Source organism: Lepidothrix coronata, unplaced genomic scaffold, assembly GCF_001604755.1.
Source record: "Lepidothrix coronata isolate B3197 unplaced genomic scaffold, Lepidothrix_coronata-1.0 Scaffold44, whole genome shotgun sequence".
NCBI classification, from domain to species: domain Eukaryota; kingdom Metazoa; phylum Chordata; class Aves; order Passeriformes; family Pipridae; genus Lepidothrix; species Lepidothrix coronata.
Window position 1 is genome coordinate 2,078,109 of NW_016690224.1, and position 27,626 is coordinate 2,105,734.

The following is a 27,626-nucleotide window of genomic DNA, read 5'->3' on the forward strand; positions in this document are numbered from 1 at the left end:
AACACTAATTGGCTGTGGCTGAGTGGGCAGAGGGGCTGGGGGGCAGCTGGGAGGAGCTGCAGGACTGCTGGGGGTGGTGGGATCCTCTCCTGGTTGCAGGGTCCCCTCAGTGACTTTGTGGTGAGATGTCATTGGATTGGCATCAGGACTGTGTTGGGTGTCAAAGGGTGGCACTGGGGCAGCATTGGGATGGCATTGGCATGGCATTGTGTTGGACTGGCCTCAGGATGGCATTGGGGTGGCCTCAGGGCTCTGTTGGCTTCAGATGAGTGGCACTGGGATGGCTCTGGCATGGCAGTTGTGTTGGGGTAGCCTCAGGGTGTCTTTGGAGTGGCATCAGGGCTGTGCTGGGGCAGTGTCGGGTGACATATAGGTGGCATTGGGGCAGTGTTGTGGCAGCAGTGTGGTGGTGTTGGAGTGGCATCTGGGTGTCATGAGGGTGGCATTGGGGTGGCACTGGGGCATCCTCATGGGCATGATGGCCCCCTTCCTGCACCACTGGCCTTTGCTGTGCCGGCATGGTGGCTGCAGTGGCCAGTGGTGGCCATGATGGCACGGTGGCTGCAGTGGCACGGTGGCTGCGGTGGCTGCAGTGGCACGGTGGCTGCGGTGGCCGGTGCACTGTGCACGGCACCGCGCTAATACCTCGTGGAGGAGACAAATGGGAAGTGACACGTGTGTGTGTAGACGGGTATTTGTGGTGACGCTTTGACTGCAGATAATAAAGTGCTCGCCCTGAGGTGATCCAATTCAGCAGCCGCCTCGGCAGAGCCGCGCGCCGACGAGGGGGAGAAGAAAGGGGAGGAAGAAAGGCCCGTCTGAAATGACATGTCAGCCTAAAAAGGGAACGTGTTAACGGATGAATATCTGGGGACGGCGAAGCCCGGCGCTTCCCTTTGTGCTTTGTCATGAATTTTGTTGTCTTTGCAGATTCCGGCGCTGCCGCGCGGGGTTTGCCACCTACGGTTATTCAGATGGATTTCTCCCACTATTATTTCTGTAGTTGGTTTAATTTAAGCCCCCGGAGCCAGGGTGTGTTTGTCTCAGCTCCTGGCACCAAGGATGCTCCGTGCTGGGGTTTGGGGGATCCCACAGTGGGGACTCTGCAGTGATTTTGGGGACAGTGCAGTGGTGCTGAGGGTGCTGATCGTGGTGCCTGCGGTCCCTGCACTTGGGGGGGGCTCTGGGGACCCCCCACTGCATCCGCCGTGGCCTCTGTGCCACCCATCCTGGGGACACTGTCACCATAGAAACCATGGCACAGCACAGGGTGGGAGAGCCAGGGCGATGTGACAGCAGCCCAACCTGCCCAGTGTGGCATGGGGGGCACAGTGCCAGTGGTCCCTGCACCCAACAGCATTCCAAAAACAGCATGGGGGACTCAGAGGACCTGTGATTGCTCTGTCCCATGCTGCACCCCCATGCCCAGGTCACCCTGGGTCTGGGCAGGGCAGCACCCCCAGCCACCCATCAGCTCCACTTGGACCCCCCCGGGATTTGCCCTGCCTTGGCCAGGGGTCACTGGCCCCAACACCCAGCTCCTGGCCCTGGCTGTGCCAGGCTCTGCCCTCCAGCCCCGCAGTGCAGCCAGTTCCTGCCCAAGCAGCTTTGCCACCTGGGGCTCAGACCCAAATTTGAAGGACTGTGCTGATTTGTTAAATGTAGCAGCTTTTGTTTGTTTTCTTCCAAGTGTTTTCCAAATATTGAGGTTTCTTCCAAGTGTTTTGCAAATATTTAGGGTTTAGCTCTTACAAAATCTGTTCCCAGTGTGGCAGGCAGAGAAAAAGGGGATTTTTGATGCTTTTTGAAGCTTTGAAGGCATTGGGATCTCCTTGCTGCAAGAGGAAGAGGGATCCTGGTCCCAAAGCTGGGGATGAACTCTCGACTCTCGCAGAATTTAATTCATTTGGAGGCTGCAGCACTATTATTTTTTAATAAGAGCCATTGGCACGTCTGCTCAGGTCCCCAGCATAATCCTGCCTCCCCCCAGCATTGCTCCCCTTCCCACCCCCTCCTGCCCCTGTGCAAATTAAAAATCCTGCCTAATTGCTGCCCTTCTGCCCTGCTGGCTCTGGGAGGCCAGGCAGGAGCAAACCACGAGCTCAGGGCTGGTAATGTCAGCACTTTCCTGGAAGAGGGGCAGGGCAGGATGGGGAGGGAGGGCAAGGGTGGGAAGAGGGAGGGCGAGAATGGGAAGAGGGAGGGTGAGGATGGGAAGGGACGGTGAGGGTGAAGAGGGAGGGCAAGGTTTGGCAGGATTCTCAGGGCTCCCATGAAATGCCCCTTCACAGGGTGAATGTGTCAATGGGACCACATGAAGGCAGAGCAGGGGCAGATGCTTTTCTTCGGCTGCTGTCACATTTCACCCACTTTACGGAGCCAAGCCCTCCATTGATGCTTTTTTCCCATCTGTAAAAGGGTGGAAAACATTTTCCTTTGGGACCAGGGGAAGGCAAGGCCCGTGTGCAGCTCCAAGGAGCTTCCAGCCACACATCGCTGTCGGCGGCTTTATAAAGATTTCCTGCTGAGATTAGTTCTTTCATTTATTGCAAAATATTGTAGCGCTTTCGATGTGTAAAAATAAGGATTGTCCCATCTTATCTCGAAAGGAATGGAGGGGAGGGAGGGAGCAGTGAGTGTCTGTGCTGCTGTTAACCAGTGAGGTGCCATGTGCTGCCGCCACATTCCCACTTGGCTTCTCCTCATGAAATCTGTGCTGGTGGTGATCCCTGGAATGTTCCCCCTGTGCACCCCATGTCCTGCTCCCTGTCCTCTTCCAGAGGCAGGCAACTGCCTGGCAGTGCAGTGTCTCCTGCAGCATCATGGCCTGGAAATTAAAGGCACAAGTTGCCAGTGCCTGCGCTTGCCCTCCTCCAGGGAAGAGACAGCCCAGCCAGGAATGCTGTCCCCCACCAGGCTGGGGAACACACAGGTTGTGGGAACAGCATGGAGCATCCTTTCTGGTGCTGGGTGTCCATCCTGTCCTTCCTGGTCCTGAGCATCCTTCCCAGTGTCAAGTGTCCTTCCTGGTGCTGAGCATTGGTCCTGTCCTTCCTGGTTCTAAACATCCTTCCTAGTTGTGAGCATCCCATCCAAGTGTCCTTCACTGTGCTGAGGATCCTTCCTGTTGCTAAGCATCCTTCCTTGTGTTGAGCATCCATCCTATCCTTCTTGATACTGAGCATCCTTCCTGGTCCTGAGCATCCTTCCTGGTGCCATTTTAATCCCACAACTGCTTTAACCAGGCAGACCGTGATTGCCAGAGCTGGAGCCGGATGCTGCTGCTCTGTGAGCTCTCTGGTGCCGGATTGCTTCCTGACTGACAGCTGAGCAGCCACATCAGGTCTGTCACTGCCGTGGAGCCTGCCCCCAAGGGCCAAAATTTAGGGCTGTGCTTTTAACCAGGCCTCGCTCCCCACTTTGTAACTGCTTTAGGGCCTTTAAAGAGTACAGTTAAAAGCAGAATAAATTAGGGGGGCTTGGCAGGGTTAATTAGGGGAGCCTGACAGGGCAATTAGGGGGGCCAAGCAGCTGGGTCTCACTGAGCCCATTGTGTCCCAGTGGCGCCAAGGCTGGGGGTAACTGGGAGTGTGTTTATGCTGCACGAGCCTTGGATCACTGGTCTCCCATTAGCTTTGGTCTCTCCTGCCGTAAGGGCGGCTTTGGTTATCTTCCTTCCTCTCCTTTCTTCCCATCTTTCCTTTTTTCCCAGCCCTTGAGGGCTGTGGCTGCAGCCAGGCATGGTGTAGGGGTCCTGTGGACACCAGGGATGCAAGGGATGCAGGGGATGAGGGCGATGTGGGAGATGCTGGGGATGAGGGGGGATGAAGGGTATGGGGAGGATGGGGGGGAAGCCAAGGATAAGGAGATGCGAGGGATGCAGGGAATAAGGGGATGCGAGGGACGCCTGCAGCATGTGTGCGTGTCAGGAGAGGTTTTGGGGGGGTTTCTCCCATCCCCTCCCACCCCTCCTGCAGCTGCCCTCCATCTCTGTCGGACATTTTGCACTGCCCCGCTGCTCCAGGCACAGCAGGGCCGGAGCTCCCTGATCCATAAACCGAGATTTATTCCAGATCGCGGCACCGGCGGGGTCTGGGATTTACATCTGTGGCTCGGGCCGGGTTTGGTGGCCAATTTACTAAAGTAAAAAGTTGTTTAGCTGGAGGCATAATCTCATAAGCCCGTGCTGCCATTAGCCGGGGTCTCCTCTCCGCCTGGCTTTCCAATAATGCTCCGAGCAGAAGCTCGGAGTAATATAAAAAGCCATTGGATTATTACTGCGGGCGATGCATTTTCCATTTACAGTAATAAAATACTGAAGAAACAAAACAATTTAAAATTCCAATAAAATTCAAACCAAATCTTTGGCTGCTGAGCAGATTCAATTATTTAGCTGTTATTGAGTGCAGGCTGGAAAAATAGAGCAGGTCAGGGAGGGAGGGGGAGCTGGGAGCCTGGGGAGTGCCGGACTCATCCCTTGGGAATGCCAGTGAGGGAGGGAGCTGGGAGGCAGCAGAACATCTGGGAGAAGCTGTTGGTGGATGCTTGTTGCTGCCAGTGGCTGGGTTTGGTTTAGGGATGGCAAGAGCCATGGGGGTGGCGTGTGTCAGCCCCCGGCCGTCTGTGGCACATCCCACTCAGCCCCGGCGTGTCGGCTCCGATGGTCCGAGTTCAAGAGGAGGTGGGCAAGGGGGACAATCGCGGCGGTGAGTGGCTGTGTCAGGGCTGGCTGTGCCTGACGGGTGACGCTGTGGCTCGGACGAGTTTGCATCTCGCAGTAATTACAGCCCGTTGGAAAGCAGTAATTACTGCGGAGAGCGGGAGCGCCGCCGCCGTGCCGGCAGCCGCCGGGAAATCGGCCTCTCTGTAATTTTCCCGGCGGGGGTTCGGTGCGTCACCCTGATATGTGACAACACACCGAATTGGTGGCTTGTCACATCCAACCCAGCTGGTGCAAAGAGGTGACAAAGGCGTCTGAGGGCTCCCTCCAGCCGGGCACACACCAGCACCAGGGGTGGCGGGTGGGATGCCCTTGGCCAGGCTTGGCTCACCAGGACTACAGCAGTGGGCAGTGCCAGGGGGCTGCACAGGGCCATCCCAAAAGTGTCACCTGCAGCCCCAGTGCTTGGGGACAGGGCTTTGGTGACATGTGCCAGGGAGCCGCAGTGACACTGGCACCTCACTCCCTTCAGCAACAGCCTCTTGTTTTTTAATATTTTTCCTTGGAAAGGAGCATTTCCCTGGAATGTACTCATTAGGGATTCTGCAAGTGTCACCAGCTAATTAGTGTTGTGTTAATTGAGTATTCACGATGCTGCCACCTCCAAGGACAGCGGTGCCGGCATGAAGGGGAATGCAGATGTGCGTGGCTCACCATGCCGCGCTGTGCTCTGCTGGTGCTGCGCCGTTCCATTCCATGCCGTGCCATGCCGTGCCATGCCATTCTGTGCCATGCCGTGCCATGCTGTGCCACTGGGCAGGGTAGTCCTGCTCACAGCCCCCTGCACTCGCTGGCTTGGGGGCTGCCCGTGCCCCGCAGAACCCACCATGCACACTCACATGTGCCCACACGCCTCACCAGCTGCTCTGCAGGTGTGCCAGAGTTTTCCAGAGGCTGCCCAGTTGGTGCCCGGGATGTCCCTGGCAGGGCCAATGCCACACACCCGCACGTGTCCTGCCGGAGGGAGCTGCTGTTGCTGTGCCCTCCTGTCTCCCGGCAGCTCCATTAAATCCTACTCAAAGGCACTGGTTTTAATTGGCTTAATACACTCGTTAATAACAGTGTCTATTTAAGACACCTGTAAAAAGCCCATAACATCAGCTTAATGGGGGGAATGGCTGGCGCAGGCACTGCGTCCTGCCTGTTCAATTACTGCGCTGATGGAGAGCTTAGAGAGAATAGAGAGCATGGAGAGCTTGGAGAGCACGGGGAGCATGGAGAGCTTGGAGAGAATAGAGAGCATGGAGAACTTGGAGAGAGGCCATGGCATCGCTGCTGCCTCCCCCACAAACACCTCTCTGATGCTGGGGGGTGACGTGGTGCCCTACGGCTGCAAATGCCCCCCTCCCCTGAATCCTGGTTTTAACACAGTTCCTGTTTCATCCGAGCATGCCACAGCCATGGAAACATCACTCGGAGCAGGATTGGGACAGGAAATGACTCTGTTGGGGTGTGAAATGCACCCAGTGGTGCAGCTCTTTGTGGTGACTTTGCCACCCAGCACGTGGTGGCATCAGGAATTGTTGGTCCTGGTGGATCGGGAGCAAAGTGCTCCCCATCAGGGAGGCTGCAGTCCCCTGCCCCCAGATACGGGGGTCTGCACACCCCGGGATCCTCAAAAAGGGCTCCTGGGAGGGCTGGGTCTCCTCGGTGGGGGCTGCCAGCCCCAACCCCTCCAATTTGACCATCTCCACCTTGCAAAACCTTCCTCTGAGCAGGCACCAGGTCTGGCATTCCTGATGTGCCACAGACATCCCTTGGCAGGGCTGGGAGTTTGGGGACCAGCTGGGAACCATCATTCCCATGTGCCGACGTGTACGTGCATGTGCTTCTGTGTGTGTGTGTGTGTGTAGATTTTAAACACCTAATTTATTCCATCTATTAGATAGATTTTGTAGATTTAATCATTTTCACAGTTGGTGGCTCATTGGATACTCAAGATAAACTCCAAATGAAAGTATAATGGGAACGACAAATGAGTTTTCACACCAGAATGGCAGAAACTTGCTCAGGAAAGAGTTTGAAAGGAACAAAACTATATACATATATAATTTTTTTTTCTGCAGTGGCTTTTGCTGACTCCAGTAGGTTACCACAGTTAATTTCACCAGTTTTGTTCATCTGTAAAATTGCATAAAAGTGACATTTTTGTGCTCATTATAGGAACTGCTGATTTATGGCTGGTAAATGCAATGCTTTTCCATTTTTGGTGAGGTTCTCGTAGCAGCGCAAAGCACCCATGAAATTGCTTGTATAATGTAGTTTAAATCCAATCTCGGAGAAAGATTCCCCCGTTGGGTAAAGTGACATTTCCATTCTCCACACCGAGTTTATTTTAGGCCACTTACAAGTGACTCCGTCAGCAGGAGGGGGCAGGTTGGTGCCGTGACCTGGTTTCTGCCGGGAGCGAGTGGGATCCGGTTGGGGGGGTGGTGGGTGCAGGGTTGCCAGGTCCCTTCGTCCCAGCAACGCCAGATTCACCGTACCCTTTGCCCCCGCAGGTGAGACGGTGGCACCGATGCATTCCCCGCGCTACCCCAGCCCCGCCGAGCTGGACGCCTACGCACAGAAGGTGGCCAACAGCCCACTGACCATCAAGATCTTCCCCACCAACATCAGGGTCCCCCAGCACAAGCACCTTAACCGGACGGTCAATGGCTACGACACCACAGGGCAGCGGTACAGCCCCTACCCCCTGCACGCCGGCGGCTACCAGGGTCTGCTGGCCATCGTCAAAGCCTCCAGCAAAAGCGTGGTGAAGAACTCGGAGGGGAAGCGGACTAAGCTCTCGCCCGCCCAGGTGGGCGTCGCTCCCTACCCCGCCTCAAGCACTTTAGCTCCAGGTCCCTCCTGCGCCGGGCAGCTGAGCTACCACGGCAGCCAGAAGCAGCTGGAGGGTCCTGTGCCCAACGTGACGGTGGCGGCCTCGGTGCTGCCGCTGGCGGGCAGGAGCCTGGCCCTGCCACCCTCCAACCTGCCCTCCATCCAGAGCATCATCTACCAGATCAATCAGCAGTGCCAGGCGCAGGGTGCCCAGCCAGGCTGCCCGGCCGTCGTGGCCGCCCACCCCAGCCCAGCCAAGCACGGCACCTTCGGCACCGCCTATGCCGGCACCGTCCTGCCCGAGTGCCGCAAGGGCGCCGACCTGGCACTGGGCTCCAACCCGGCCGCTGCCCTGGGACCCAAGGCAGGCGTCTACCCCGAGGGCATGGACTACCTGGTCTGGCAGCAGAAGCAGCAGCAGCAGCACCTGCGAATGTACAGCGGGGGCAGCGGCGGTGGGGGGGCCCTCAGCAAGTCCCCCGAGACGTGCGCGGGCGCCTCACGCCCCTACGGCCTGGGCGGTGCGGCTGAGAAGGTGAGCTCGTCCCCCTTGAACTGCATGCACGGCAACTTCTCAGTGGGGCAGTACTTCGCTCCCCCTTGGAACAGCATCCTGGTGACCCCCAACAGTGACTGTTACAACCCGCCGGAGTTGGGGGCCGGGCCCCGCGAGCTGGGGGTGCCCCCGGCTGAGGGGCTGCCCAGCAAGACGCTCTGCAATACCTCCATCCTCAGCAGCAGCCTCCAGTCCCTGGAGTATCTCATCAACGACATCCACCCGCCCTGCATCAAGGAACAGATGCTGGGCAAGGGCTACGAGACCGTGTCTGTGCCAAGGCTCTTGGACCACCAGCACGCCCACATCCGCCTGCCCGTCTACAGATAAGGGACCGATGCTGCTCTTCCCAAACCCAGGGCGAGGACTTTGGCACGAGCCGCGCTCCCCTCCGGCACTGTGCCGGTACTGGACCGCGGAAGCGAGGGCGGGGGGACAGGGAGGGGGACACAAAGTCGGCTGCTGAAAGGGCTCCTGGGACACTGGCATTTCACCGGGGTCCCCAAACTGGATACACCCGCGACCTGCTGGAAGCCGAGGCTGAAGGACTGCTTGTCTATATAGCTCAGAAATCATTTTATCTCCACGAATGTGAACAGGGAATTGCTACGAGTTGCTGCTATCCAGGGAGGGGAGGCTCTACCACGCACTGGCAGCGCCAGGTCCATGCGGGACAGAGCCCTGTGCCGTGGCTGGCCAGGAGGCTTCATGGTGGGTCCCAGCCCAGCTGTGGCCAGGAGGCTCCATGGTAGCCAGTCCTAGCCCAGTGGTGGCCAGGAGGCTCTGTGGTAGCCAGTCCTAGCCCAGTGGTGGCCAGGAGGCTCTGTGGTAGCCAGTCCTAGCCCAGTGGTGGCCAGGAGGCTCTGTGATAGCCAGTCCTAGCCCAGTGGTGGCCAGGAGGCTCCATGGTGGCTAGTCCCAGCCCAGCCATGGCCAGGAAGCTCCACAGTGGCCAGTGCCAGCCCAGTGGTGGCCGGGAGGCTCCATGGTGGCCAGTCCCAGCCCGGTGGTGGCTGGTCCCAGCCCAGTGGTGGCCAGGAGGCTCCATGGTGAGCAGTCCCAGCCCAGTGGTGGCCGGTCCCAGCCCGGTGTGTGGCCGGCGTGTGGCCGCAGGGAGCTGCCACCTGACCTGTAGCTGAAGTCCGTAACTTGCACTGCTTTGATTAAAGCTAATAACTGGGGACAGTCTGGAGGCTATTTAAGAAAAACACTTGAAAACTTGAACAGATTTTTTTGGTTTTTTTTGTTGTTTTTTTTTTTTATTAATTTTTTTTTTTTTAGTTGACTAGGCTGTACATCTACGTGTTGGCTGCTACAGAGTCTCCTCCCACCCCTCTTCCTCCTCATCCTCCTCCTCTCACCCGGCCCAGCGGTGGTCACCGGCTCCTATTCCCACTCAACCAGGAGGTTCAGGACCCCCTCTCCCCTGGAATCCCCCGGCTCTCACACTTCCAGGCTGTTTTATTTCTCCCCCTTACTGTCAGTTCTACCTTGGTTCTGGGTTAGAGGTGACCGTGGTACCAGGGCACTCACATACCTCCTTTTTTTTCTCTTTTTTTTTAAAAAAAAAAACCCAAACAATTCCAAAATGCTCATTATGGTCCGTTATTCACTCTGTGTAATTCCGTGTTTAATAGATTTGTTCATTTAAAAAAGGCTCCTCACCACTAAATACAAAGTGTTTTGATGTTTAAAGGTAAAAGAAGAATAATATCCCGATGAAACCCAAGGTGATTGTGCTCGGAAAAGAGGTACTGTATCCCTGAAAGCCTGTTCAAGCACTAAGTGCATTTACAAATCTCTGAGAATGTTTTTTTTTTATACTAAAATTGACCATTATATTCTACTGTGAGAAGTGCTGGCTGCACTATATTGTTTTAAAAATGAGAAAACAAATGGAAAAAAAAAAAAAGGTAAAAAAGAAAAAAAAAAAAACCAACACAAAACCCGCAAGCCGTGTGTCCGGATGGTGTTTTTCCCAAAGTAAAACCAGGATCTCGCTGGATGTGTGCTCTGGAGTCTCTTTGCTTTGCTGTGGCCTCCCCTGGGCCCCCCCAGAGCCGGGACACCTCCCTGCTCCCTGCAGATTTTTAGGGCATGGAGGAGCACCTATAAATAACCTGTTAACGACACTGAGCCATTAATCAGTCCCCGGCGCCAGCCTCCGCCTCGCACCCAACGGGGCACGTGGCCCAGATCCCTGGGGATTAGGGCTGCGGCCTCACGTGCACCCCTGGGATGCTCTGGGATGTTCGGCCCTCGCCACCCCGAGGCCCCAGTGGTGGGCACCGGGATCAGGTACCGTGTCCCCCTCCCGCCACCATCACTGGTGCGGTGGTGGCACCTCCGCTGCCTTCTGTCATCCCTGGCGAGTTTCCACTGAGTTTCCCCCCTGGCAGGAGCGTTCCTGGTGCCCAGGTGGGATAGGGGCTCTCCAAGAGCCCTGCTCTGGCTGGGGGGCTGCTCTCCTCTAAATCAGACCGCCCCTGCTCTGCCTGTCAGCAGCTTTCCAGCCCCAACAGTGAACCGGTTGCATTAGGATAACAGTATGAAGTCCCCAACAGCTCTGAGCTGTGGATGTGTCTCCCTGGCCCCATGACCTGTGGCAGTGACATGAAGCGTGTCCTTATCCCAGCCAGAGAGGGGGCTGAGGGTGGGAAGGGCTCAGTTGTCTTCCTTGCATGGCTGGGAGGGCACAGGGATGGGATGGGACAGGATGGGATGGGACGGGAGAGAATGGGGTGGAATGGGGATGAGGGTGGGTACAGATACGGGGATGGAGATGGGATGGGGACAGAGATGGGAATGGAACATGGACAGGGATGGGGATGGGGTGGGATGAGTATGAGACAGGGATAGGGATGGGGATGGGACAGGGACAGGGATAAGATGGGATGAGATGGGAATGGGGAAGGGGATGAGGATAGGGACAGGGCTGAGGACAGGGTGGGGATGGGGATGAGAAAGGAATAGGGATGGGATGGGGACAAGGACAGGGATGGTCACACAGCCATGCACTTGGAGCTACCCCGTGGCTGTGGCTGCAGCCGGGGACGGCGGCTCCATTTGTCTTGTTTGCTCACCCGCCGTAACGGCGGCGCCGATATTTATGGCGTGGCGGGAGGGGACCGCTCCGTCACCGGCTGCGAGCGGCTGACAGCCGATCCAGGGAACAAAGAGAAATTGGGACAAAAGGAAATTTTCACAGAGGTTAATGTTACTGATGGGGGGTGCCACTGCCTGCCTGCGTGTTAAAATTAGTCCGTCTGGAGGAAGATCTTCACTCAGATCTTTGTCATTAAAAAGATGCCACATCAAAGGAATGTGAGGCTGGAGCGCGGCGGGGCTGGCGGGTCCCTCTGTGCTGGGTAGCCCCTCCCTGGGGGTCCCCCAGCGCCGGAGGGGGGGCCCTCCTGAGGCCGGGGTACACGGAGCTTCACGGGGGGCTCCGGGAGAAACTTTGCTCCACCAGCGGTGCCCGTGGGAGGGGGATTCATTAGCGCTGCCTCCATCAGATTTCCCAGCTCGCCATAAATCAGGGCGAGCGGCTGCGAGCGACGGCGCGATCCATCTTGCAGGTCTCCAAGTCATTACATTTCATTAGGAGGTGCGCGGGGTTTGTATTATTTAGCAGGTTAATTCTCCCCTCAGATCACTCCTTTGGAGGAGGATTTCAGTGTGTACCGGGAGACTTCAGCTGTGGAATGCAGAATAAATGGGTCCCTCCTTGGTGGCTCCTGCCTCCAGCCAGGACTGCTGCAGTGCTGGCCCTGGCGGGCACAGGTGAGCACATGGGGACTTAAAATGTGACAGACGCTCCTGGGAGATGGGGCAGGGACCACCGAGGTGCACCCCAGCACCCAGGGCAAAGCCACCACAACCCATCACCCTCCCATTCCTGTGGGGCGCAGCTCCCCATGAGCGCTGTGGGAACGTGCCGAGGGAAACACGATGCTCTTTCTGGTCTGCAAACATCTTCCTATTCAAATAATAATAATAATTGCAATAATAATAAAAATTTCTAAGGCAGGTGTGCATGAGGCTGATATTAAACTTAGTGGCTGCCTTTGCTGTTTGGGATTGAGGAGGAGAGACAAGCAGTATAAATTGCACGGCTGCAAAAGGACTTAAAAAACCCCATCTCTCATTTTGATTGATATTAGCTTCACAAATTAAGCTTTAGATTTATCTAAAAATAAATTTGCTTCCGCGCTCCGCATTCTGGATGACAAGTGCTTTTCTCTTCCCTTTGTTGGGTTTGTCATCCCTAGCAGGGCGGGGAGGGGAGGGGTGGGAGGGGGCCAGGACCGAGCACCCCCAGTTCGCCGGCCCCCGGGGTGCCCCCCCCCACCCCAGCTGAGGGTGCAACAGCTCAGGGCTTGGTGGGGCAGGGGGTAAAAGGGCTAAACTCGAGCCCTGCAGCCCTGAAGGTGGCAGAGGTGTCCTGTGCTGGGATGTCACTGTGGTGGCCACAGTGTCCCCATCCCCACCGAGCCACTGCAGGGTGATGGTTCAGGGTGCTGGGGCACAGTGACAGCCACCCTTCCCACATCCCAAGTCCTTTTAAAGCACACTCACATGCAGCCCCTCAGCTTTGTGACATCAGGATTTGCACAGGAGGGGAAAAAATTGGTTTATATCTAATTTTACCGGAAAATCCCATGTCTGGTGCTGCAGCCCGGGGCAGCTGCAGTGGTGAGCCCATCTCCAGCACGCCAGATGGCTGAGTCCTCTTCCAGGGCTCCTTCAGCCACACCACATGGCCCAGTTGGGACTGGCCACTGGACCTGTAGCCACCCAGCCAGGTGAAAGCCAAGTTTATCATTTTTACCCAAGAACTGGCCTGGAAGGGGAGCAGCTCAGCTCCTCATTCGATTATGCAGCGGGAGCTGCCACCTCCGCCTCTCCCAAGGAGTGATAATGAAACATATTCATCCCTCACCCTGGGGAAATACTTAAACCACAATATGAGAGATGTATGTAAATCACATTTAAACGGAGACGGTGCCGTTAACGCTGACAGCGACTCATCACATTTGAAGATGAAGTGTCCCCATTGCTGCTAAAGCATTTGCTGAGCGAGCCGGGCTGCCCCCAAGGCCCTGGCCATGGTCTTTGCCACCGTGTCACTGTTTCCCACTTAAATCACTCCTTCACAGCTGCACAACGTCCAGCTGTTAAAGGAAAGCGCACCCCCCGCTCCACGCGGGTATTAGATGAGAAGGAATGGAGTTACAGAGGGGTGATGGATGGGATGGGGATTCACGGGGATGGGATAGGGTAGGGATGAGATGGGGAGGGGATGGGGAGCACTGGTTTGTTGCCGGTTCCACTCCCCCACCCCGGATACCCAGTTCCCCCGCCTGCCCGCCGGGTGCAGGTCGGGACCAGCCCGGGCTCCCCGCGCTGCCCCGCGGCCGGTCCCGCATCGCGCGGTGTGTGGTGCCCTCCAGTGGAGCGGCGGCCGCGCAGCCCCGGCCCCGCACCGCAACCGTGAGCTGCATCTGCACATCCCATCCGTGCGCTCCACCTGCACATCCCATCCGTGCACTCCACCTGCACATCCCATCCGTGCGCTGCACCTGCACATCCCATCCGTGCGCTCCACCTGCACATCCCATCCGTGCGCTCCACCTGCACATCATATCTGTGCACTCCACCTGCACATCCCATCCGTGCACTCCACCTGCACACCAAGGCCCTGCAAATCCGTGTACAGCACCTGAGCTCAGTGTGATGGGTGGCCATTCACTGGCCATGGCTCGGCACAGCACAGGCTGCAGCCGGCTCCTCCATCCCTCCCCAGGACGTGCCGGCAGCACGGCTCTCCCAGCTGGAATCAGTCAATGCCAGGAGGAGGCAGCGCTGGCGGGTCAGTCTTTATTACTAAATAAATAGTCATATAAATCCTGTGCAAAAAACTGTGGCAAAACCATTGGCCTTGGTGGGCGGTGGGGGCCGTGCTTCCCACACCCAGCCCAGAGGCTGCCGGCATGGCACAGCCAATGGCGCCAGCGTGGTGAAGGGAAGCGGTGGCACTGGAGCTCATCGGTGAGAGCCGAGACCTCCAGCATGGCCAGGAAAGGGCCAGGACCCCCCATCCAGGCTGGACACCCACCGGGACAGCAGCTGCTTGAGGGACGGAGGCTGCACGAATCCCTGAGGAGCAGACAAGCACCATCCAGCCCAGTCGCAATTCCGGAACTGCTCTGGTGGCCCGGGCAGAGTCCATGAGCTCCCAGCACCACTGTGCTAGAGCGGGGAGCTCGGGGCCTGGCCGTGCCGCCGCTCCCGCGGCTCCGCCGTGCCCATGGTCCCCAGCGGCACCACCACCTCCTCCGGCTGGCAGCTCTTGTTGAGCTCCACCACGCGCGGCACCACGGTCGACCAGCGATCTGTGGGGAGGGTGGGAATTGGCAGAGCCAGTAGCCTGTGGTTGCTCCCTGGTCAGCCCACAAATCTGCTCTCAGGGCTCAGCAGAGGCTGCAAGCAGCATCCCAAGGAATGCTCCCAGCCCACGGCACCACGTTCACCTCCCCACAGATCCTGAGGGATGTTCCCAGCCCACGACATGGCGCTCACCTCTCCGCAGCCGGCCCATGGTGTGGGAGAAGCCATAGTACTGGTATGTGTCGTTCTTGCCCGGATCCTCACTGATGATGCCCAGATTCTGGTTCCAGTGAGACCAGTTCACCTCGTCCACCCTGCAGGGAAGGTCAGATCCAGAGGGGCTGCAGAGAGCGCCTGGGAGCCAGGGCAGCAGCTCTGGCATCCACCAGCAATTCCACCTGCCTCCAGTTGAGAACAAAGGACCCTACAAAGGAGTGCATTGTGCTGGCTCCCCAAAACACCACTGGCCATGGTGGGAGAGGCTTGGCTGCTCCCCAGCCCCCGAGGGCACCTGCCTTTACCTGAAGCACCAGCGGCGGTCCGGCGTCCCATCCGTGCCCTTCCCCACGGTGACCATCTCCCCTGAGCGGAAGGCTTTCCGCAGGAACACTGGGAAGGAGCGCTCAATGTCCAGGATGGTGGTGGCCCACTGCCAGGGACACCAGGGACTGCTTAAGGATGGAGGCATGGAGGTGCCTTGCCCATGGAGCTTGGGGTGCTGCAGTGTTGCAACCCCCCGGGCACAGGCAGCCCCTGGACCCCCTGCCCAGCAGCCCCTGGGGTGGTACCTGCAGCTTCCATATGTGCTTGCTCTCCTTGGAGACTTGGCCCACGGTCTCGCCCATGAGGGCGATGAGCATGTTGAGGAGGAGCACGAAGGTGAGGATGATGTAGGTGACGAGGAGGATGATGAAGACACCGGGGTACTTGGCACTCTCAAGCATCTCCAGGTCACCCATGCCGATGGTGAGCTTGAAGAGGTCCAGCAGGAAGGTGCTGAAGGTCTGGCTGTCCCGGCAGGATGGGTAGGTGGGCACTGTGCAGTTGGACTTCTCACTGCAGGACTCGCTGCTGGGACATGGGTTCAGGAGGGACACCAGGGCTGGGGGGGAGAAGGGACAGAGAAGGTGAGTCCATAGGGGCAGCAGCAAGGACGGGGTCCACGATGGGCCCCAACGTGGCTCTGTGCCTGCTGAGACCGTCTCCACCATGGGAGGAGGCAAAGGCTGGGTCTGCAGGGGGGTGGGATAAAGCGGGGGGTCTGCAGCCCCCTGCCCAGCTGTGCTATAGGGCTTGTTCTTCCCCCAGGTCCCTGCTTCCAGTCAGGCCCTACCTGATGCATAGCCGATCATGAAGAGTAAGTAGACCAGAAGGAAGCGGAACAGGTCTTTGAAGAGGATCTGCAAGTGATGGAGAGCAGGGTGAGGTGTGCTGGACTGTGGCACTATCATTGAACTGTGTTGCCAGGAAGGCCAGGCTGGGAGCAGGACAGTGCTGAGCCACAGGAACCCTACAGAAAGCCTGGAGGATCCTCTTTGGGCAGCACATCTATGGGAGGGGCAGCCCTGCTGAGGAAGGAGAAGACCCCCGATCCCACCAGACCTTCTGGATCATGATGCTGTAGGTCCCTGTCAGCTTGAGCCCACGGGTGAAGTACAGGGCGTTCATCCAGCCCAGGACCAGCGCGAAGACCATGACAGCCAGGTACGCCTCGATGCCACCCAGGTACAGCCCCGCCGTGACAATCACCAGCACCGAGTAGATGAAGCTGGAGGAGAGTCGGGGTCAGACCCTGTACCCAGAAGCCCTGGGGTGTGGCAGCTCGTGGTAGTCCCAGGGGTTCCCTACATACTAGAGCAGCTGGAAGGAGCCATCTATGAAGAAGGAGTTCACACCTGGGCACTTCTTCATGAACAGGTCTTTGATCTGCAGGAGAGAGGGACAGGTTGGAGGGGCCAGGGGGAGCGAGTCCTGTGTGGCAGGGTCCCCGTGTCCAGGGCCACCACAGCAGGGGCAGATGCCTCAGGACACAAGCCTGTCATCCCTGGAGACCCCGAGGGCTCAGTGGCCCCACAGGAGGACCCCCTGCCTCACCACACTGACGTTTGTGCAGAAGAAGAGGATTCCAGTGAGGAGGGTGATGATCTCCCCGGCCAGGCGCAGGTAGTCGGCAGTGGTGGTGTATGGGTAGGGGGGCTATGGGGAGAGGACAGAGCTGAGCTGCTGCCCCATCCCCAGCAGACCCCCCTGCCAGGCAGTGCTGGCCCGTGGGGCTGTGCCACGGCACCCTGGGACTCACAGGGCCTTCCATGGGGCGGTAGTAGGCGACGAGGGTGAAGATGATCATGGCACTGAGGTAGGAGACCACGCTGATGTAGAAGGAGACAGCCCCAAACTTGCGCCACTTGTCGCGCAGCAGCTCATTGATGGGCTCCACAGCCAACATCTCGTGGCGGTTCTGGTGGGAAGTGGGTGCTGTCAGAGGGTATCTACTCCCCCAGTGTCCCCCAGACCCCTCCCAGTCCCCCCAGTCCCTACACACCTCAATCTTGCTGTTGTAGACGAGGATCTCCAGCACAGACACCTCCTCCCCACAGGTGTCCAGCGAGGAGAGGTCATAGAGGGAGGAGTAGACGGGGCCGTACGCCCAGTCCTTGAACTTCCGTGAGAGGTGCCGGGCATCCTCGTCCGTGATCTCCCGCCGGATGATGTGCTGGAAGATCTGCCAGTGGGAGAGGACTGCTCGCACACAGACCTGGCCCTGACCCGCTTGGGGTACCCTGCTTTCCTCCCACCCCATCCCAGGCACATCACCCAATCCACCCCTTGCACTGTGGTGGGCCCAGGGTGCTCCCAGGGTGCTCCTGGGGGGCTCCCAAGGTGCTGCAGGGGTGCAGGGACACTGCCACAGTGGGAAGTTCCCCAGCTTTTGTATTTTTAATGACCCCCCTGCCCACCCCATCAGAGGCTGAGGGCAGGTCAGGGGAGAGGATGGACTGTGCCGAGGCCTGGGGTTAATTAAAGAAGGACTGGAATGCAATGGGGTGTTAATTAGCTGTGTTAATAGGCTGCACATCCAGGTTTCCACCAGCATCTGCAAAGAAGCTGTGCTGCCAGCAGGGACATCCCCCAAGTGCGACAGGGCTCAGCCCGTGCCTTGGGGATGGCAAGAGATGTCTCCCCACGTTGGGGGTCACCGTACCCCGATCTTGCCGGTCTTGGCTGCCATCATGAGCGGGGACAGGCCGTCGTTGTTGAGCAGTGCCTCCAGATTGGTGTCGGGAAAGAGCTTGGCGCACTTGACGAGGAGCAGGTCGTACATCTTGGTGACGAACTTGGTGTTCTCGCGGGTGTTGTCGGCGATGGCCACCAGGGCGTGCAGCACCGTGTTGCCGCGGGAGTCCTGGCGCCGCAGGTCCGCCTGCTTGTGTCCGTTCTCCGTCAGGTAGTGCACGATGTGGGGCTGGTTGGTGCAGGCGGCCAGAGAGAGGGGCAGCTCGCCTGCAGGGACATCGGGGCTCCCGTCAGCTCTGCCCCGCTGCGGGGGCATCCTGAGGCACAGCAGTGACCCCTGGGCTCCCTCCCTGCTCACCGAAGTAGAAGTATCCGCCCTCATCCTTGGGCTGAAAGAAGCGGCCGCGGGCCTGGGCGTGGACGTCCGCTCCCTTCTCCACCAGCAGCTCCACGTAGTGCTTGCAGCGGCGCTCGATGGCGATGTGCAGGGCTGTCTGACCTGTGACACCAGTGACTCTCAGCTGCCACCTTGCCCCATAAGTTTCCCCGGGTCCCCAGCCTTCCCAGGGTATCTGCTGCTCCAGTCCCAAATCCCCCTGGAGCCCCCCAGTCTCCCCAAGGTCCCCACTGCCCCAGTCCCCAACCTCCCCAGCATCCTCCATCCCCCCAGGGTCCCTGCTGTGCTGCTCCCCGAATCACTGCAGTGTCCCCCATGCCCAGGCAGGGCCAGCAGTGGCCCCACGTTCCCCCACCTCGGTAATAGACGTCCCTGAAGGGCGAGTTGATGAACTCCCTCATGTTGCCCGTCTTCTCGGCGATGTCGAGGAGGAGGGGGATGGTGTCGTTCTTGCCCCCGCTCAGGTTGAGCAGCGCCTTGGGCAGGCAGGTCTTCCCCGTGGAGGGCTCTGCAATGGGAGGGTGCTGAGGAGGATTCGGGATCAGCCCCCCTGGCCATGGGGGTGCCCAGTCCCACACCCCTGCACTCCCTGGCCAAATCCCTGGCTTCTCCCAGGCTCTGCACGTCACAGCTTCCCGTGTCCGGGCTGTGCATCACCATCCCCACAGGAATACAGGGATCACCACTGGCATGGCACAGCCCCGGCACCACGCCCTGTCCCAGGGCAGGGAACCCCCCAGTCCTCACCTCGGAACTCCTCATCTGTGAGGCGCTTCTTGTGGGTGAGGAGGAAGGAGAGGAGCCCGTCCAGGCCGGCCGGGGACCCCCGGGAAACGATGTCGAAGAGAATGGGTCTGTTGAAGACTTTAAGGACGGGGGGCGGGTTGGGAGCCGGTCCCTTTGCCGGCGCCTGCTTCCTGCGGGAGAAACCCCAGCGCTGGGAACCGGAGCCGCTGCCTCGGCTTCCCACCAGTGCAGTGAGCTTGAGGGTGCTCAGCCGCTGGGCACCGGAGACACACCGGGGACACCCCCTGGCTGGGGTCACCCACGGGGCCGGGACAGCCTCCCCACCCACAGCAGTCCAGTGCTCCCAGCATCGCCCACGGGGGTGGTGGGCGCCTCGCCGGCTCCCACCGGTGCTGCAGGGCTTTGGGCCCCCAGCTGCGCCCCCAGCAGGAACGGGCCGCGGGTTTGGTCACACTCCAGCACCACGGGCGAAGCTAAACCGGTCGGAGCAGTTGGCAGCAGCGGGATGAACTGGGGACAACCGGTCAGCTCCGGGTACCGGGAATGGGGGCAGGACGGACGGCGGCTGCCCCAGAGAGGCACCCCAGGCTGAGGGCTCACGGGGCGTCCCGGCCAGCTCCACCCACCTCCACGGGAGGACACCCCGCTGTCCCTGATGGCTGCATCCCTGGGTGGGGACTCTGGCGGGGGGCCACGGTGGCCGCCCCAGGTGCCCGGCACAGAGGGGCATTGTGCGTCCGGCTGCGGGCTGCCCTCCCCCCCGCTCCGGTTTCCTGGCGCGGGCAGGGCGGAGGCCCTCCTGAAAAGCCCTTTCATGCCAGAGCCAGACGGCCGCACCGGCCAGGGGAGCGGCCGGGCGCACAGAGCCTCTTTCATGGCGCCGGTAAGGGGGAAGGGGGGCGCGCTCCCGCACTCCCGCGCTCCCGGCTCCCGGCCCCGGTGGTGAGGCTGCAGACCCTCACCACGACATGGTGCGGCATGGCACAGCCCAGCGCTGCCACTGGGACTCACTGGGAGCTGCTCCCTGTTCGTGGCATCCCTGCCCAAAGCACCCCGAAGTGCCACTCGAAGGGCTATCCCCGTCCTCAGCTGCTGAGCATCCCCGTACCCAGCTGGGTGCCCCGACCCCAGCACCCCCCGCCGCACCGGGGGTCCCGTACTCACTCCGCGACCCTCCTGCGCCAGCGCTTGTTCTCGCTGGGGTGGTGGCGGTAGGTACCGTAGTCGAAGAGGGAGTCCATGGGGGCTTTCTTGGGCGCGGGGACCACGGGGGACTCGTAGATGGTGGCCTCCAGCAGCTCCATGGGCTTCGGGGCGCCTTTCCGAAAGGCCCCGTGGAATTTCATGCGGAGGTTTTGCTTTCCATCCCCGGCGCCGGGGGGTCCCCGCGCTACCTCGGCGGGGGTCGGGGTGTCCTCGCTCTCGAACAAGTTGGCCAGCGAGGAGAGCGGGAAGGAGTCGTTCTGGAGGGAGCCGTCCTCCCCCGCGCCCTCCCCGCCATCGCCCACAACAACGCGCGGGGGGTCCTCGGGGTCTGCCATGGTCCCCGAACCGCGGGACGGGCACGAGTGACCTGCCTGGGTGGCTGTGACCCCCGGCTCCTTCAAGAGAGTAGGAGACCTGGCAACGGAAAACCAAGTGTCAGCCCCAAAAGACTGTCCCCATCCTCTCTCCGGGGCACGGAGCCCCGCGGCGGGACAGGTCCCACACCCACCCTGGCAGCCGCTGGGGCCGGCCGGACTCCCTGTAACTCAGTGTCCCGGCTGGTCCTCTCTGTCCCTGCTCTGCTCGGCACCCACCTACCCGGTTGCGGGGACCCCTCGCGTCTGTAGGGGCCCCTTCGGCTGCGGCGCTGCCGCGCTGGGCGAGGGCGAGCCCGGCCCCGCTGCGGTCAGCCGGGGTGCAGCCCAGGACAGGGCACAGAGCAGACCCTGTGCACTTCGATCTGCCGCCCAAGGAAAGAAAACATTCCTTGGGATACTCCCCACGTCAAGGGAAGTATCCAGGGAAGCGCCCAGACGCAGCGGGAGCTGCCACCGCAGCAGAGCTGGGAACGGGGCCAGGGCTGCTCGAGATGCTCCACAGCTCCCGCAGCCCTGGGGGGCTCGGTGGGACCCGGCTCTGGGCACTGGGAGGGGACAGGCGCGGCACGGGGGGGCTGCAGCCCGCGGGAGGGCCGGGACAGCGGTTGGGAGAAGAAATTACGGGTTTAGATTGCCCAGAGGGACGTGGGGCTGAAGGAGAGCTGCACTACCAGCGCGGCCAGCAAAGTTCTGTGCTGTGCCACCGGCACGGCCGTGTCCTGCCCGCACATCCCTGCCCGCACGGACAGGTGACCGACCCCAGCGCTCCCCCAGCCCCGCTTTTCACCAAAACCCACCGGCAAATCCCGGCAGCGTTAGGGCTCCGCACAGCTCCTGCCTCCGGCGAACTCAGCCCTCCCCGCGGGTCCCGAGACAGAAAAAGTAGCGGGAAACGTGTCATTTAGTGCTGGGCTGCAGCTCTGTGCAACAACCCACAGGGACAGGCTGGGCCCTGCTAGGAGGGCAGCGCAGGCGGCGACGGGCTTGAATTCGGCAGCGGGTCCCACAGCCGCCCCGACAGCCCCGCGCTTCTCCCGTGGGCACGGGGGATGAGGGTGGCAAACGACCCCAAAACCCCGCAGCAACGGGGAGGGAGCTCAGACAGCGGCCCCTTCTTTCCACCGCCCTGGGGGACACTCAGCAGGGACAGTGCAGCCCTGGGGGACACCAAGCTGAGACGATACAGCCCTAGAGGGGGCCACGGGGTAAACCACAGTCACACGGTTTCTCCTCTTTGCTGGCTTTCCTGCCATCCCTAACTCTGCAAGAAATTCCACAAGCACCTGCCAAAGTCCGCAGGTCTCACATTCCGACCCCACGCAAGCGGGGAGCCCTCGCATGGCCGGTTTGACCTTGGACAACGGAGAAGAGGGAATTGCCAAGCAACTGATCCTGCGGTCTGGGAATGGGGACGGAGCACCCGAGCCCTCCGGGCTGCGTTGCGACCCGGGAAAGCAGAGCTTTAGGGAAAACCCACACACGGCCGGACTGTCACACCTGCTGTCACCGGCCGGGACTGGAAGGTTATGTGGGAAAAGAACGGCTCGGTGCCGGCACCGCCAGCCCAGGCACTCCCCTGGGCACGGCCGTTGCCAGGAAAGGTGCTGTCAGAGGGGTTTGATTTGGCCCGTTAGTTATTTGGGCTTGGAGTTTTCAGACTTCCTCACCTCATGGAATAACTGAGTCAATGTGCAGCTCTTGTATCCAACACAAACCCCACCTGTGCTCCAACCTCTCCCCAGCTACCCACCAAGGTACCTCCCAACCGGACCAGTATCCCCGGTGAATCCCCACTCCAGCCCACCACGGGGGCACGGACACTGTCGCCGACATCGGGATGTGAACGGACGTACCCTGGGCGGGCGGCAGGGGTGGTGTCCCATGGCATTAAAGTGTCACTCAAACTGAAACCGGAAGGTCTCTAGTGGGAGTGAATCACTGAAACCACAGGGGGGTCATGCTGGAAACGCTTATCCGGAGTGATCCAGACATTTCCTAAAGTCATCCATACCACTGGGGCCGTGCTCACCTGGGTGAGAGCCGGGAGTTCGGCGTGGGCAGCACGGGGGGTTTGGAGCCAGTGGGAACCCCCTCCTCAAAGCTTCCCCTGGGAACGCACCCAGCACCCCACCCTCAGAGCGTGAGCCCCCAAATTGCCTGGACACATCAGGACTCCGCGGGGCCAGGGGGCCCTGCCCAGCTCAGCCCACGACCCCCGCCTCACCTGGCGGCTCCATCCTGCCCTGGTCTCCGTGGCTGCCCCAGGGGCTGCATCCTGCCCTGTGTCACCCCCCGGGAGGCTTCATCCTGCCCTGGTCCCCGCGTCCCGGCCCGTCTCACCCCCGGCCGTGCCCCCCCTCTGCCCGCTCCCCCCGGTCCGTACCGCGAAGGGTCCCGCGGAGGGTCCCGTCGGCTCCGGCGCCGCCGAGTCTCCGCGGGGCCGGTCCCGGAGAGCGGCCCCTCCCCGGCCCGGCCCCGGCTCCAGCGGCGGGGGCGGCACCGGGACCCGCCCGCGGGATCGGCCCCCGCCCGCCCCCCCCGCCCCTGCGGCACCGGGCACTGGCTCGGCCAGGAACGGTCCCCCGGGAAGACCCTCTACAAAACAGCCTCTGGGAACAACCCCCCAGAACACTGTCCCTTAAATAAATTCCCCTGGAACAAACTCCCTGAAACAAGGAACAGCTCCAAAACATCCTTCCCAAAACAGCTCCCTCAAGAACAGCCCGAAGTCGCCCTCCCCAAAACACCCTCGCTGACACAGTCTGCCCAGAACAGCCCGAAAACACCTTTCCAAAGCAGTGCCCCCTGGAACAGCTACCCCAAACACCCTCCTCAAACACCTTTCCCTAAAACAGCCCCTCCAGGAACAATCCCCTGAAACAGCCCTCTGAAACACCCTCCCCAGAACAACCCCCAAAACACCCTCCCTGAAACAGCCCCCAAATTCTCCCACGAACAGCCCTTGCGAGGCACAGTCCCCCAAAAAACCCTTGAACCAAAACAGCTCCCTCCAGAACAGCCCCAAAACACCCTTCGCAAAGCAGCCCCCCCCTTAAGAACAGCCCCAAAGCACTCTCCCAAAACAAATTCCCTGGGGACAGCCCCAAATGAGCCTCCCGAGCCGTGGTACTGTCAGTTTTTATTAAGTGCTGCTCCCGCCCCGTGCAGGGGATCGGCAGCACAGAAGGTGAGGGGGCTCGTAAGGCACCGCAAACACCACCGGCACAGACCCGGCTGCCGCATCCCGGCGGAGGGACTCGGTCCCACGCCGGCACCAGAGAAATCAGGGGCACCCGGGAAGTCATTGGCTCCTCCGCTCTGGGCATCATTCCGGACGATCCGGTGCCAATCGGCACAAGGTGCTGTCGGTGTGTGGCGGGATCCGGGCGCAGTCCCAGTGCCAGACAGGTCCAAGGTCGCATCAGCAGGACTCTGCCACCACCACACTTCATTCCCTGCCCCACCGGAGACAGGAATCCGGGAGCTGGGACTAGAAACATTTGGTTTTCCTCTTGGGAAATCCTACAGTGACACCCGCAATTGTTTTATTGCCGTGTTCTTAATAGAAAATTAATGATTATTATTTTTTTGGTTAGAAAACAGGTTATCCACTGCAGATCCAGACAGGAATTGAAGTCACAGGAGAGCTGGGAGCTGCCCCAGCTGCCTCAGTGATGAAGACACAGGTAACACCCATCACACCTTATTTAATCCATGCCAGTCTCGTGCCAGCTTTAGGCTTTGTAGCTCAGCTCGGCGTTCATCTTCGTGTACATCTCATAAATTGCATCCAGGATTGGGGTGACCCTCGTGAGAAATTGATGGATTTTTTCTATGCTTTCCTCCTCCTTTACTTCTCTACCTTTCTCCAAGGCCTTCAGCAGATCGGATTTGTAGGGAAGAGCATAGACTGAGCCCTATAAAACAGGGAGAAGGCATTAGACTCCCACACACCCAACGGAGACCATGGGTTGGGTTGTGCTGCAGGGTCTCTGGATGCTCATCAGCACATGGGAATGACCTCAGGGACGGCATTTGGATGACTGGAGAGGGGGGAGCGCTCACCGTGAAGAGCTTCTGCAGCATCCAGCCATGGTATTTCTTCAGTGCGATCTCATAAGCCTTCATGGCGTTCACTCGGATGAGGTTGGGATGCTCCTCATCCCGCTCGCCATCGGAGATGCTCTGCAGCAACACCAGCATGAATTTCAGGCCCCTGGGGGAAGAGCAGAGATGTTGGGGTGAGGAAAGGGGGTGCTGCTTCCCAGCTTCCAGCCCTGCGTGTCCAAGCACCCCAAAAATCCCACAGTCTCAGCACTGCATTCCCCTTGTAGGGCTGGTGCCCGTCTCTGTGGGTGCCTCCAGGGAAGAGAGAGAAGGGCAGGATTGAGCCCCCCAGGAAGGACAGGGTCAGGATGGCCCCTGGTGAAGCACATGGGGACCTGTGTAGGATGGAACCCTGTGGGGCAGCACATGGGTATTGGAGGAGGATGGAGCCCCTGGGGGAGATATGGGGAGTAGGGCAGGATGGAGCCCCCAGGTGAGGCTGGGCCCAAGGGCTGAGCTGGACAGGGCCAGGTGCAGCCCCATGGGGTCCCCTGGCACTGCAGGGTCCTGGCCTGTCCAGACAATCTGAGAGCTCATACTCTGAGGTTGAGTTTCCACGTGCATTCCCAGGGGAGCTTTGAGGAGGCAGTTCCCAACAGCTCTGTTCTCCAAAATGGCCAGACCCAGCCCAAGGGAGCAGTCCAGCCTACACAGCCTCCAGCCAGTGTTCACCAGCTCCCCACGTGCTGGGACAGCTCCCGATGCCGTGAGTCACCTTTTCAACCACATCAGCGCCAGCGTCGCGCCTATCTTGGGCCAGGCTGAGCCGTGCAGCTCCTTCTCCACCTCCAGGATGTTCTGCAGCGTTTTGAACTTGGCAGGGTTGGAGTCATAAACAGCCCGGATTTTCTGAGGGCAGAGAAGGGGGTTGGCTCCCGGGAGCTGCCGGGCAGGGCGGCACCGGAGCGGGGAAACACGATGGCTGCTCACAGGGCTCTGGGCAGGAGCCCCGGGAGTAAACACGACACCGAATGAGCCACCGCTGAGCCCAGAAGGCTCCGTGGGAAGAAGAGCCCTTTGAAACACCTCTAGGTCCTGTCTCTCCAATCCCACAGCCTCCCTGCCCAGGGGTTCTCCCTAAGCCCTCCTGAGCCCCTTCCTACCTTGATATTTCCAGTCAGGTCTGCTTTGACCGGCGAGTAGACGATGGGAGTCCCCAGGCAATCTGTAAAAATGTGGAAGGAGGACGTTTACACACTGGTGACACAGGAGACACACCAAGTCCCCTTAACCAACAGGTTTTACCTTAAGAACAGCCTGGATGCTGAGACACGAGCCAGCGGGACTGGGACAGGATCTTTGGGTTGCTGGCCCTTTGGACAGCCCTGCCACCCACTGCGGCCAAAGCAGTGACCTCCAACCCCCCCCCGGCTCCGGGACACAGCCCTGGCAGAACGTCCTGGAACAGCCTGACAGGCTCCGGACACTGCCCGTCCCCAGCCCGGCAGCCCCATGTCCTGCCCTTCCGGGGCTGCCATGGAGCCGCCACACAATAGCCGACATTGTGGAGGGCAGCGGACACGCCGGGCCACGAGGGTGGCCACGCCGACACCCACTCAGGTCCGGACACGGGTGGGATCCATAGCTGGCATGGGAGAGCCCCTGCCCCGGGCGGTGCCTCTGGATGGGGTGTTCCAGGACGCTCCCCAACGGCGCTGCTCGGCGGGTTTGACGGGACTGTGATGCAACCTCGGCCCAGGCACAGCAGCCAAGTCCGGGGTGAGCCCCTCGGGGGGGCTGTGAACCAGGTAGGGGGGTCACGACCCAGGATTGTGGAGGGGGCACCGCGGAGCAGCTGAGCTCGCAGCAGGCCTATCCCAGCCCGTACCTCCCACCCCCGGCCAGCCCGGTCTCACCGAAGAACGGCGGCAGGTGCGCCACGGCCTCCAGGAAGGGCAAGGTCTCGATCTGCTTGTCAGCCGGCAGCGGCTTGAACTCATGTTCCAGCAGAAGCGCCATGATACACCCTCTCAACTTCCCCCTCACCACTCCCCGGCTGAGGGGGATCTGAAGCTAACGGGGGCCGACCCGGCAGCGCGCCCACACCACGCTCCGCCCCCCTCCGCTGCGGCCAATGGCCGTGCATCTCCCATACGAGCGGTGCCCGGCCATTGGCCGCAGCGGAGAGGGGCGGGACCTGCGGCGCGACGAGGAGGCCACGCCCCTAGAGCCCTCTCAGAGTCCCCTCAGCCGCGGGGAGAGGGGGAACACAAGACCCCGCTCTGCCCTGCCTGCGCTCCGTGTGCCAGGCGGGCCGCCCTGAATTATTTACGGGAGATGAATATTTCATAGGGAGCAGATGGAAAACAAACCTCGACGCGCGGGGGTGGTTAAACACCTCAGTGGAGGGGGTTGGGTGGGAAAATGACACCGAGCGGGGGACACGGAGAGGTGAAGGAGGGAGGCGTGGGAGCGCAGGGAGGCGCAGCCCGTCCGCAGCGCCGGGAGGCGATTTGCTGGCGACAGAGCCCCAAACGCGGTGTTTTTACCGGTTATTCTGGAAAAACAGGTCGTGGGACGATAGCGATCGGCAGTTCGAAGGGAGGGTGCGGATACAAGGCGGGTGCGGGGAGCTGCGGGTCACCGGCGGTGGCACCTGCGGGGGCTGCCGGCTGCTATCGCCGCTGTCCCCGATGCCACACAACCCCCGTGGTGCCTGGAACCCACGCCGGAATGCCCGGATATCATCCTGTGGTGCACTGACCCCCTCTTGGGATGCCCGGAGTCCACCCCACGGTGCCCATCCTGTCCCAGGGTGCCCAGAGCCCCAGCCGGGGTGCCCGGAGCCCGTCCCGCTGTGCCCATCCTGTCCCGGGTCACCCATCCCGGTTGGGCGACGCGCTGGTGCCAAGGCGGGCAGAGACAGAAACCTTTAACCCCTGGAATATTTACAGCGCCATAAACCCCGCGGGTCCGGGCGCTCCGACCCGGCACAGTGGCACCTCCCCGGGCTCGGCTCAGGGGCCGCTTCTGCGCGTCCTGCGAGCGCTCGGGGCGCGGCGGCACCGCCGGGTCGGGTCACCGGGAGAACCCTCTCATGTCCCCGTTCTTCCACCCTCGCCTTCCTCC

At 60.4% G+C, this 27,626-nt stretch overlaps 3 protein-coding genes across 5 annotated transcripts in view; 1 reads left to right on the forward strand and 2 right to left on the reverse strand.

Annotated features, from left to right (window-relative positions):
* The window catches only part of FAM222A (family with sequence similarity 222 member A), a 30,352-nt gene extending 20,345 nt beyond the window's left edge, over positions 1-10,007 (forward strand). For both annotated transcript variants that reach the window (XM_017814455.1, XM_017814454.1), the window contains one exon: positions 7,222-10,007. In XM_017814455.1, the coding sequence (XP_017669944.1) occupies positions 7,222-8,429 (1,208 nt within the window). In that variant the 3' untranslated portion in view covers positions 8,430-10,007. The remainder of the gene's footprint in view (positions 1-7,221) is intronic.
* A 4,006-nt stretch (positions 10,008-14,013) lies between these two features.
* On the reverse strand, positions 14,014-22,896 carry TRPV4 (transient receptor potential cation channel subfamily V member 4). 2 transcript variants are annotated; one of them, XM_017814009.1, is made up of 16 exons: positions 22,834-22,896; positions 20,032-20,487; positions 18,868-19,037; positions 18,476-18,628; positions 18,082-18,222; positions 17,692-17,990; positions 17,032-17,211; positions 16,789-16,947; positions 16,593-16,685; positions 16,342-16,415; positions 16,092-16,257; positions 15,823-15,889; positions 15,278-15,591; positions 15,011-15,138; positions 14,682-14,803; positions 14,014-14,494 (listed from the first exon to the last, which is right to left on the reverse strand). In XM_017814009.1, the coding sequence occupies exons 2-16, from the start codon at positions 20,406-20,408 to the stop codon at positions 14,352-14,354; spliced, it is 2,586 nt and encodes an 861-aa protein (XP_017669498.1). In that variant the 5' UTR covers positions 20,409-20,487; positions 22,834-22,896; the 3' UTR covers positions 14,014-14,351. The 2 variants fall into 2 exon arrangements, with proteins under 2 accessions (XP_017669498.1, XP_017669499.1); XM_017814010.1 differs by having other exon boundaries at positions 20,032-20,468; positions 22,834-22,881.
* A 681-nt stretch (positions 22,897-23,577) lies between these two features.
* GLTP (glycolipid transfer protein) lies at positions 23,578-26,609 on the reverse strand. The gene is made up of 5 exons (XM_017814011.1): positions 26,414-26,609; positions 25,661-25,722; positions 25,273-25,406; positions 24,516-24,666; positions 23,578-24,367 (listed from the first exon to the last, which is right to left on the reverse strand). The coding sequence occupies exons 1-5, from the start codon at positions 26,514-26,516 to the stop codon at positions 24,185-24,187; spliced, it is 633 nt and encodes a 210-aa protein (XP_017669500.1). The 5' UTR covers positions 26,517-26,609; the 3' UTR covers positions 23,578-24,184.
* Positions 26,610-27,626: the final 1,017 nt, after the last annotated feature.